We start from the raw sequence: 12,082 nt of genomic DNA, 5'->3' as shown, positions 1-12,082 counted from the left end.
GAATGAAACTTCACAAGTTGACATTGATGCAGAGAGCGGCTTATCTGGGCCTTCGTCATCATGTTTAAATTTGAAATGTGAATTTTTTTTACGGTGTTGAAAAAGGTTAATTGCAAACCTGACAAGAACCTACAGGGACACAGGATTGTTACTGTGTAAGGAAGCAGCTGGGGGGCCACAACAATGTATGTTAACAGATTAGCATGTGGAGCGCAATACCGATGAAGGATTTATCACCTCTGGCACAGATGTTTATCTACCGTGTTACTATTTGTCCTCCACAATGAAATGACAACAAGAGGGATGACGGATCAGTCTCCTGCCACTTATTGATTCATTCGTCTGTCAATCATGCGCCATATCTCAGAGGTTGCATACTGAATTACAATACTATGTTTTACCACTAAAATCAGCATTTAAAAAAAAATCCTACCAGTTGGCCAAGGAGTTGCAATAGGCTATAATTACAGGTAAAGATATAAAGACATACAGCATATGACTAATTGGCCGTGATTGTGATTGTTCATGGCAATGCTGTTGATTTGTTTTCCCCAAATTAATTACTCTTAAATGCTCATAGTAATGAGGTTATAAGCAAGAAGAAGCTACACACTTGGGGAGGACAATATATTTGGATTGATTTATACTGCGAGTGTGTGTGTTTGTGTGTGGGCATAATACGCGTGTGAGAGAGGATAAGGCTGCTAGATGAAGCATGTAACAGTATTTGTCATGTCTTCATGGGAGGTTCATTCTTCTGCACGCTCGGATCAGCCACTCTCTGACTGCCTTTTGTAGACAAATGGATCATTTCACACTAAAGCATCTCTCCAGAATATTTACCCTATTTACGAAAGCAAAAAAAGATTACAAATCCAATTAAAGAAACACAGCGAGCTAATAAAGCCTGTCCAACAAACCAAATCAGCTTTGCCTCAGAATGGATTCTCTCACTATCGCAACATTTCTCAAGGTAATATCAAAAAGCTTATAGTGGAGATGTAGTGGCTCAATATCTCTGTCAGTCACCCTGTGGCACTGCAACAATCTCTCTCTCATATGAATGCAACTTTAACCATGAGCAGACCATTTTTTTGCTGGCACTGGCACAGTAGATGCAGTTGTTCTCTGAAAGGGCATCAGAGAAAAGAGAGAGAGAGAGAGAGGAGAGAGAGAGAGAGAGAGAGAGAGAGAGAGAGAGAGAGAGAGAGAGAGAGAGAGAGAGAGAGAGAGAGAGAGAGAGGGCAGGATGGATGGAAAGAGACAAAAACAGGGGAGAAATGAGAGGGAGATGTATAGAAAGAAGTAGAGAGGGAGTGTGGACCAGAGAGAGAGGGACGAAAAGATAAAGAGAGGAGAGAAAGAGCAGCGAGAGAAACTCAAGGACAACTGTAGACCCGTCTCAAATTCTGCCTCGCCAGTCAAATCCATGAGACCAACATAATGTTCCCCTTCCGAGTCCGCAAAACGTTTTATGTGTCAAGGGGGGGAAGATAGGTATCACGCAGTGCACCAAGTCACCCCGATCTGATGAGGGCGGATAGTTACGGTTCAGTTTTAAGAGGCCCAGCGAGCGTCTATTCAAAGCCGAAGCCAGGGAGGGCGAGCTGAGGTGCAACGGAGAGGAATTCAATAATTCACCTCGGTATGTAAGCGCCAATGCACTCAAGCAAATACACACTTGAACCACATACAGTTCACAGAGAGCAAAGGAGGGAGAAACAGGGTGGATAAGTCATGGGGAAAGACAGCAATGCAATGCTTGGCTGGCACTCCAGCTACTCTTTGGAAGTGAAGTAAATTCCTTCTGTGTGATTAATAATCTGTATGTAAATGGAATTAACCATTAAGAATGTGTTTAGGCACTAAAACAATGTGTGTTTAGGCAGTTGTGTTTCAGAGTGTGAGCTGCATGTCATGTGTATGATTGTCTTTTGGACATTTTGGTGATACTTTTCTCATTTTCTTCAACGTTTGCTGACTTGCGTAATGCTGAGCAAACAACAGAGCACAAAAGGCAGGCGGTCATGCTGTCCTGACTTCCCGCGCCTTAACTGCCAAACAGAGCACAGCGTTAGAAGATGTCAGGGAAGTAAGGGAAGACAAGACAAGCGATAAACAGAGAGGAAAATAAGTCAAAAAAACAACGAGCGGTAGAACAAGCTGCTTCTTTATTTAGCTGTCCACTTTAAGAAACACTGTCACTTTCTATCAAGTTCCACCGAATGCATCTCTTCCATTAATTGAGGATAAACACATTTGAAAACCCTTCTCTCTTCACTCTCTCTCTCTGTCTTCCTGCTAACAAAGCGCCAGCTCCCTTGCAGGGGATGAAGTCAAGTTTCGTATGGCTGGACTTGTCAAACTTAATCTAGTCAGATAAAAAACACCTTTGCTGGAGCAGAACAAGCTGCAATGCTCTCTGTTTACGGTCCTATAAACAAACTCCGGCTCAATTTCATCTCAACATTATGATGTCATTCAGTCCATCATCTAATATCTCCCACAATTTATAGTTGGACACTACTTTTAAAGAAGATGGTATTTACAAAGGTTCTGGGAGAATGAAATAAAGAAACACAACAGCAGCTAATTAACAAGGTTCTTAATAATATATCCATACTGTTACTTTACATCATTTGACCAACAACTTACATTTGTCTTAGTGAGAACTACTGACTTTACTCTCAAGGTCAGTGTATCATTTCTTAGTTCCTTATCCGAGTGGAAGTTCCTCACACAGACTATTTATTATGCTTGCCCTTGTAGTAGGCATTACAAGGTGATAATTGATTCTTTAGGCGAAGCAGAAAGCACGGATAACTCCATTAAGCATAACAGATACTACTGTAACTCAAGTGGAATATCAAAACCAGTCATGTTCCTCAACAGAGAATGTTTGTTAAGTATGTATGCTTCTGTGAAACAAGGGACCCTGATCTTAAGAGATGTCAAACAGTTTAGCCCTCTGAATTAGTTTAATGTATGTATGAGAGGATTACTTTAATATAAACAGTTCAAGCTGTATACAGTATGTTGCTTTCAAGTATGTGTTACCTGTTCCATACATTAACAGCGATATTCCTGTATCAGTTTCAGCATGTAAAGCCGTACAGTACTTCAGGTGGACTTGAAAAAAACAGAATGTCTTGTGCATTTATTCAGCTGGCTGACAGTTTTGTGTTTTACCATAAACACATGTGTCTCTTCTTGTCCAACCTACACATCCTGACATCTGACTGGCCATCTGCGACCTCTTCACCTTCCATGCTCGACTGCCTCCATATTGCGCGGACACCAGGAGCGACATTGCACACCGCTCCATTGGTTTTACAAGAGACACGTGGTAGGACCGGCCAAACTGCAGCACAATCAATTGGTTTTTAATGCTTTGAGTAGGCCCAAGAGCTCTTGAAGCTCGCATGCTTGGGTAATTTGACGTGATTCACTGAGTTGGTGACAGGCTGTGTGTGTGTAAGGGGCGGTCTAGTGTGAATGTAGCTCATAGTGGATATGAACGCGGGTCATAAACGGAGACAGATTGGTAGCTATGATCCAGTGACGGCGGTGACAGCTGGGGTTAGCAACTAGCAGCCGTTTGGTGACAGAGAGAGCCACTGGAACACAATGGGGACGAGGCCATGGGGGCGGAAATGGCCACATGGCTACTTCTGGCATGAAGGCATGATTAGATGTAGACCCCAGTAAAATGTGGCTACTGTGGCTGCTGCCAATGGCTCCAAAAGGGCCTCATGACATAAGGCTGAAAGATGGAGGGCCGTCAGACAGCAGTATGGGCTAGTTGGGAGTGACCAGAATGGACCACACATGGCACCATATTACAAAAACAGTGCACACACATATGCATCAACATGAGCAGATACATGAACATAGACAATGAGGCTTTGTACGTCTGGATGTGACAGACGACAGACCATAACAACATGTGACAAGAGAGTCTGAGAAGGTGCCAGAAGATGTTGTGCTCATGTAAATAAACACACACATTGGTGTGGTAGATGTTAGGACACAGATATATACTAATGTGCATGACACAGGTATACAGACACCTTTGCACATGATGAGAAGTTCAACTTTTGGAAATCTCTGTCATTCTTGTTGTGTTTCTTGTTATAATGCCTAACACACATGGCATTGTCACTTTCACAGGAAGACTCAGATGCAAAAATGGTTAGCTTGTTAGCAAACAAACTTAAATTCTGTGTGAAATAAGAATCATCCAGAAAGTGCAGCACTTGAAACGTAACAGGCAGCGGCAGGGAAGAGAAGGATGGGTGAGTTATTCGTAGAGCGGGTGTTCGCGTGGCTGAAAAGCAAAGAGTGGCTTGGAGCGCAGCTGTATATAAATGTGTGTGTATGTGTGTGTGTGTGTGTGTGTGTGTGTGTGTGTGTGTGTGTGTGTGTGTGTCTCTAGAGCTGGTGGCCTGCTGCGACCAGATTACATGTTCACTGTCCCACAGCGGGAGTGGAAGGGAGATGGGGAGGACTGAGTGGAAAATGGCCACAGCGCGGAGCCACGGCTGGTTGAGTACTCCTTTAGTGAGTGAGTGCTGGACCATCAGCTGTGGTGTCCAGTGCTTCCCAATGTGTTAAATCGCAAGCAGTTGTCTTTTGACTCAGGCTAACAATGCTATTCACACTTTCATGGTTGCTTAATGTAATCATCATTTTTAACGAAAGTAGCAGAAGCAGCAAGCTAACAGAAATTACAGGAAAATATGAGTACAGTAAATTGTATTTTGGGGATTTGCACCATAGGAAAAATGTCCTTTTAGGTTTATTCCATCCTACAACAAAAACGCTGATTAACGGCTAATGCTCACACAATTAGTTTATTTAAAATAAGACATAACATGTATATTTTTCCCAAATAAAATTTGAATTGGTCATATAGACAATGTATTTATATCATATTATAATATAATTATTATAATTATTTATATCATCATGAGGCTTTCAGATTGATATTTGTGAACTATATGCTGTGGGAAAGTTTTTTAGCATCTAAAGACAGATTCACCATATAACTTCTGTTTTCTACACAGCACTGCAGCAGATCATTCCCAAATTCAGAAGTCTGAATAGCATGGCATTCACTTTTCACCTGCAGGCATTTTCATTGAATCATTAGCAAAGAATAGTGAACTTTTATACAGCAGCACAAGTTAAATTATTGTGCTGTGTGGTTAATTAATGGTAACTTTAGTAAAATGACTCATAACTCACGTTACATTTAGGGTAACAAAGATTTGTTTCCAGCTGGGAGGAGACTAAGGGGCAGACCCAGGACCAGTTGGAAGGATTATAGTGCCTTGGAATCCCCCAGTCAGAGCTGGTTGATGTGGCCAGGGGAAAGGGAAGTTTGGGGCCCTCTATACTGGAACTGCTACCTCTGCGACCGACTCGGAAAAGCGGTCGAGGATGGATGGATGTTTCTTTTTAAATAACTTTCTGCATTAGTAAAATGATACAACATGTAGAATATTCTTATTATACTGTGTAGTGTACTATAATACACTTCATAGTATTACAGCACACTTCTGACTTCTCTTCTGTATGTAATAGCAATCTATATTGTACTGCAGGGCACTGTACTGTAGCAAACTTTCATTAGGATGTGTCTTTTGCTCATTTTTGAATATGAAACACCAAACCTGTTTGGCCATTGTAAAGAATCATATTCATGAGCCCTTGCCTGGTTCAGAGCAATGGAGAATGAATTACACTGAATGTTTTTTCAGGGCCAAGAAAAGCCGCAAGCAAACATTTGAGCCTCTGGCACAGTGATTAGAAACCTTTGAGCAACAAACATGACTAACTAGGATCAGCAAAAGCTCAACATAAAAACCATTCCATAAATCACTTAAGTGTTTGGTTGCTACAAAATAAGCAAATCTGGGATGTATTCCATACAGTGCTGTTGGTATGTTACAAAAAAACATGACAAAGACCAGTCTATTAACATTCTGAAATATACAAATTGTTGTCTGGCTTAAAACTGAAATACCCATCACATTTCAGTACAAGTAGTAACATATGACTTTACCAGAGAAGAAAATAAAATACAAAAAAACCCTGTGTGGATATTCTTCACACACTGGGTGACCTAAAAAAACAACATTTTTGGACTCTCAGGAAACCAATGTTCTGTACTCTTATACAGGGTTGACTGAATACCATTGGAAGTAATATAACTACCTCAATTCTACTGTTGCAGACTGTGCTGCCAGTGAAGCAAATCTAATTAATAATATGTCTTTCCCTGTCTGCAGTCTAGACTGGTAACCCAGAGCAACAGTACACAGCCCGTCTGTATTGTGCTGTGGTCTGGTAAATGATGCTGAATCGCTTCCTGGTACATCCAACACCTATAAACTCCCAACCTTGGTATACTTTGGAAAACATCAAAATGGGGTAATGTGCATTCATGGAGCGGTGCACTATAAACTAATTGCAGGACAAAAGTAGTGATTTAGCTATAAGACGTTTATTTTATGTGGTGCTGTAATTCTGTGTGCATAAGGAATGTGGTTTTCCAGACATAATCTATCTGATCAGCAGTATTTCTCTAAATGTAAAAATATGTTCCATGTTGGAATCTATTTTCAGCAGGAACATGAAATAAACTTCTTTTAACGAGTTCCTTCTAAAGCCTTTCAACAACTATGGAAGAAAACACTGCGCAAAAAGAAGAAACTAAAGCCAAACCAAACATTTTGTAACCAAGCCTTGGCAACAATGGAGAGTCAGGGGCAGTTACTGCAGGTGAATGGGAGAGTACTTACTGTAGGTTGCATAACATATTGTTGATGAGGCATCCATGACGTACTCTGGACCTGAAGAGAAACACATAAAATGTTAAATGACGCCGACAGTATACATTTTACACAATCTGAAACAAATCCAAGTATTGTCCCACATAAAGCAATGAACGCTGTTGAAATATTCACAATATGTTCAAATATTCCCGAGTCTGGAGGTTTTAAAGATGATTGCATTGGTTTTAATGCACCAAAACGGCTGAACTTTACACAGATTAAGTTTTACCAAAGAAGTCTGGAGGCAGCAAATCTCCCTCATGCCTTCTCATTATTGCCAACAGTCTGACTTGAGCATGAAGCCCATACAGTAAATGAGTTTCCTTCTCTATTATAATAATAATTCTAAAGCTGTACCCAGTGCTGTTGCAACTGGGGTGAAACATTGTGCAACTTTGAGGGACAGGCAGCTAGGGAGAACCATACAAAATCAGGCAGGAATATTTAAAATAATGGATAGTGATGGATAGAATGTTTTTGTGGATCCTAAGTCAGAGGTACGTCCAGCTATAACCAAGAGATAACATATACAGACATGCATAATCACAAATGTGCACGACAAAGTAAAACAGTGACAGAGACAATGATCAAGAGACTCGGGGAATGGAGGAACAAACAGAGCTTTTAGATGTGTTGGAGAGAGGAATTAGACAGCTTGTAGCAGACAAACACACAGGCTGGCCACTGATCCTGGTAAAATGATTAGATTAAACAAAGACAAACATGAGATAATCTGCCTTAAGAGCCACCAATCCTCTGTGCCAACCCAAATGCGTGATTTGGATCCACACATAAATAAGCTTGATATTCCATAACATGAAGCCAAGTCTGTTTGTTTGTTCATGGCGGTATTTGTTCTCCCCAGCTGAACGGGACAGCAGAGAGACACAGAGAAAGCTTATCTTTAATCACTTATCTTCATGCAAGACACTGCATGACCCTCATGTGATTTGTTTAATAGAGAGACTTAGGCGCTTTAGTCAGACTTAAGGCCCCTAAATTATACGTGATTTTGGGCTGTCCAAGATAAACGTTGAGACATGGTTCGTTGTAAATAAAAAACGGTGGTTTATATTAAAAAAATGGAGGACCAAATCCCACAGTGTGATTACGACACTGACCCTTGTTTGCATACCAACGAATCAGAAAAAAAAACCAGAATGACGCCGAATAAACTAGTGAGCTAGTGTAATGCTTAACACATATTGACTGTTTTTGGCTTACTCCAATGCAGAGCTATGGTATATTACAGATGTTTTGCACCATGTGAGATGCCTCAAAACTATTGTTTACAGTCTTACAGAGAATGTGAACCTGATTAAGATTGGACCCATCTTGCATTTCCATTCTCGATAGTTTTAAATTTAATGAATAGTTTGCATTGGTAGAACGCATAATAAGTAGCAGTAGACAATACCTGAATAGGAATGTACTACTGTTTGGTGCTGCTTCTTACTACAATTGATAACTTGGTATTTAAAATTGTTGTAGAGTAACAGAACTCTTGGAATTCAGAGTTGCACAAAATTATATTTTCCATTTTCTTCTTTGCTGCTAAAATGTTCGCTGTCATAACTTCTGCCTCCACCAATGCCAGAGTTTGATTGGAATGCATGATGTGGAGATCAGAGTATTTGGACTCATAGTTCCACTTCATTACATTTTTTCCACACAAGTTGACAGAACAACAGTGCATTGTGTGTCAAAGAGGCTCATGCTGCTGCCTGAGAAAGTGCAGCCTTCCTCTAAAATGGAAACATGGCCCAAATAAAAATAATAAATAATAAAAAATGTACCAGACAGCCGCAGGTAGAGTGCTATCCAGACCGTTTGAGATGAAAAATGCAGATATCAGAGATCCAGAAGACTTTGCTTCTGAGGACCCGTCTTGACTGACTTGGATGTACCCCAATGGGCCTAAAACAGATCTGATAATGTGACTTTTTTTGTTATTCTACATACAGTAACAACAGTTAGTCAAATACAGGTATTCTGTAGCTAAAGTAGGTTTAGTGTGAGTGAACGGTATAATGTTCCTGACCTAAGAAGCTCCCTACCTCTGGCTGAACTTCACAGATTGTGTTACCGTTTATGACAGCCTTTCGGTAAACAAGCCAAAAAGTATTTATCAGCCAGTTGGCCACCCACCCATCGAACCAGTTAGCTGGTTAGTGCGCCAGCCAGCCACACATCCAAGCAGCCAGCCACATATTTAGTCAGCCAGTGAGCCAGTGTGCAGAGCCAGTGATGTAAACCAGGCCACGGCTGGCGGCACTAGCTGAGATCTTGGTAGTGATCTGGCCCTGGCTGGCTCCTGTCATGTGGATCATCAAAGCATTTTTCCAGGAAACAAAGCCAATCATCATTCAAGCTCACCAGAGGCAGGCTTGAAAGAACACCAGAACATTGCAGTTGGCACGGGTCATTTGCAGATTTGATAAATCAATGCCACCAAGCAAGAAATATCCACTCAACATAAACATAAAAGAGGGAATGGCATATGCAGTCATTGCATATGCCATCTTGAGGTTTTCCTTACAAAAGGCAAATAGTTTCCATCATAAAAGGAAGCGATTTCCTTTTGTCTGGCATGTGTGGCTGCCTGGTTAGTCTTCTCCTTTTCTTATCCCTATGTCTCTTTGTACTTCAACAGAAGATGAAGGACTCACCTTCTTGCCGTGACTGGCTGAAGGGCAATATTACAGGAAGCGGTGGCAGAGCTGCCTGATATTGAAACTATGAGGATTAATATTCCTCAAAAGCCCGGCCATTGTTTTTGATAAATCAATTTGGGAAGCCTTTCCGAGAGCGGATTAGAGACGCGCCCTGGCCCACTTTTCTCCCTCCTCCTCTTCCCATTACCCCTCCACCACAGGTACTGGACCAGAGTTTTAATCAAGCGTGCCTCAAACACGGGCACAGCAACCTTCAGCAACACCCCTTCCTCTGCCCCCCTACCCGAGCCACCGCCATCACTACCACCCGCACTATCTGTCCTCCTCTCCGTAGTTGTCTGTCTCTCCATCTGTCCCCTTTATCCCCCCCATCTATCCTTCATCTCTTCTCTCTTGCTCACCTTCCTCGTCTGTCTGTCTCTGCATACCAAACAGAGCCGATGTTAAACGATAGTGTCTGAGCGAGAGGGCACAGTGGCAGTGCCTCTTGATGTTTAGATTTGGCAAAGGGATGCTGCGTGAAATGTGCGGTGACGGGAAAACGGTTAACGCTCTTGACATCTAACACAGTCAATTTTCACGTTCCTGTTCTGTTCGCTTTCATTACTCCACAGCCGTGAGTAATGCAGAGTTTCACTTTGGAAGAGAAAGGGATTGTATCCAAGTTATTACATTAATACAAAGATATAACTGCTTTATTGCGTTAGCAGCTGAGGGAGCACAAAAGAGGTCAGAAAACTGGGAGGGACACTAAAGTGTTGTTTTCGTTAGACACTTTCAGTCTTGGTGTGTGATTTTATTTTTCTACCCTGTCAGCTTTTCTTTTTTAAATCCCTTTTTTCTATTGCTTGTTTTCTGATGCCTGTTGTGTTTGCCGCCTACGGAACAGATGTCATCGAGCACAGCTGGAGCAGCGAAGAGAAGATGAGAGAACCTCACACTGTTTTGCAGCCCGCCCCCTCTCTTCCATCCCCTTACGCAAAGCAAACCCTCATATTAATTACACATACATGGGCAGCAATCTTCCAGTGCAGTGCATTATGGCGCACCTGATATGTGGAAACAGGGGAAGCAGCGATGAAGGGCGTGATGGAGGTCTGTGCAATCATGCGGTTGGTGGCGATGCTGTAAGGCGAGGAGTAGAACCTGAGGAGAGACAGAGGGAGAGAAAGAGGGGAAGTAGAAAGGAACGGAAGAGGACAAAGCAACGAGTTTGTCAAATTCCAAAATAAATGTATAGAACATAATGTCAACCACGCACGCACGCGCGTGCGCACACACACACACACACACACACACACACACACACACACACACACACACACACACGTCATCGTATAAAGAAGGAGATTGTCTGTTTTTTGGATTCTAGTATTAAGGCTACACTGTACCATGCCACCTGTAGACTGAGCTTGGGAAAAACTCAATGCATTTTAAGAAAGTAATGTTTGACATACGCAGCAGAGTATAGCGAGGGGGTCTTCTTACTTTACTTTATCTCACTGCAAGGTTTAGAGCATCCCAGTGTTGCTGTGATCCCCTGGGAGGCATACAGTAGTGGAGCGTCCAATGGTTTCTTCCACCTGATCTCAAGATCATATTACTGGCAGAGGATATCAGGCAATTTATACTAGACTTAACAGCCCCATATAAGATACAGATCAGACTGTGACGGTGCATATTGCTGTTTGAACTCAAGAGTTTCTTTTTGGAGCCCTGGAGACCCCATGCCCACTTTAACAGAACAACAAAAACATTATCACAGATAATGTTTTTACCAGTTTGGTAAATTATTGTCGATATTGGTGTTTTTGATATTTATAGTCTTTTTATGTGTCCCTACAAATCCCTTGAATGGAAAAAATCGATTTGATGAAATAATATATTTATTTCTCTCTTCGCAGTTTGATTTCATTTTCTGTATGTTAAAATAAGATACTTTTTTTTGCAGTTTTAAAGTTCATTTTGACACAAAGGCAGACAGGTTTGGGAAACCCTAAACAAGGAATACAAAAACAACAACTCTGAAAACAGTGAGACACTTAAATGGCTTTCAGAGTTTTGTTTTTCAAGGTGATTTCCTATTACATTTCTCAAAGTTATTGAAGTGACTGTTATTTTGTATATATTGATTGTTCTGCTTTTATTTATGTCTTAATGTGCGCATATATACAAATGTGTATGTTGATTGTGTAAATAAAAACATTTGTATACATATTTGTATATATTTTTGTTATTGTATTCGGGATTGTGGGAAACGGTATTTTAATCTCTCTGTCTGTACACACAATAAAGTTGACTTTGACTTGACTTTGAAATTAATCCTCTATGAAAGTGTATAGATAAATGTATTGAAATGCTAATGAAAACCTTTTTTTTTTTTTTATTCAGTCCCTCAATAGTATATATGTGGTAATTTGCATCATCATTTTATTTCAAATTTGCATATCCAATTAACACAGCGGGCCCACCACCCTCTGGGACTGATATTGGGGTCAGGTTCTAAGTGTGCAGACCCCTGGCATCGCAGACTTGGACAGGGTCTTAAAGTTTATGAGTGTCTGGTTT

General features: G+C 41.2%; 1 protein-coding gene across 9 annotated transcripts in view; it reads right to left on the bottom strand.

The window, feature by feature from the left end:
- Positions 1-12,082, bottom strand: part of rbms3 (RNA binding motif, single stranded interacting protein) — a 286,571-nt gene that overhangs the window by 19,297 nt on the left and 255,192 nt on the right. For all 9 annotated transcript variants that reach the window (XM_034210322.1, XM_034210321.1, XM_034210326.1 and 6 more), the window contains 2 exons: positions 10,564-10,660; positions 6,807-6,857 (listed from right to left, as the gene is read on the bottom strand). In XM_034210322.1, coding sequence (XP_034066213.1) covers positions 6,807-6,857; positions 10,564-10,660 — 148 coding nt within the window. The remainder of the gene's footprint in view (positions 1-6,806; positions 6,858-10,563; positions 10,661-12,082) is intronic.

The sequence above is a fragment of the Gymnodraco acuticeps genome, unplaced genomic scaffold (assembly GCF_902827175.1).
Source record: "Gymnodraco acuticeps unplaced genomic scaffold, fGymAcu1.1, whole genome shotgun sequence".
NCBI classification, from domain to species: Eukaryota; Metazoa; Chordata; class Actinopteri; order Perciformes; family Bathydraconidae; genus Gymnodraco; species Gymnodraco acuticeps.
The sequence above is the reverse complement of the archived record's forward strand: the minus strand, read 5'-3'. Positions and strand labels throughout refer to the sequence as shown.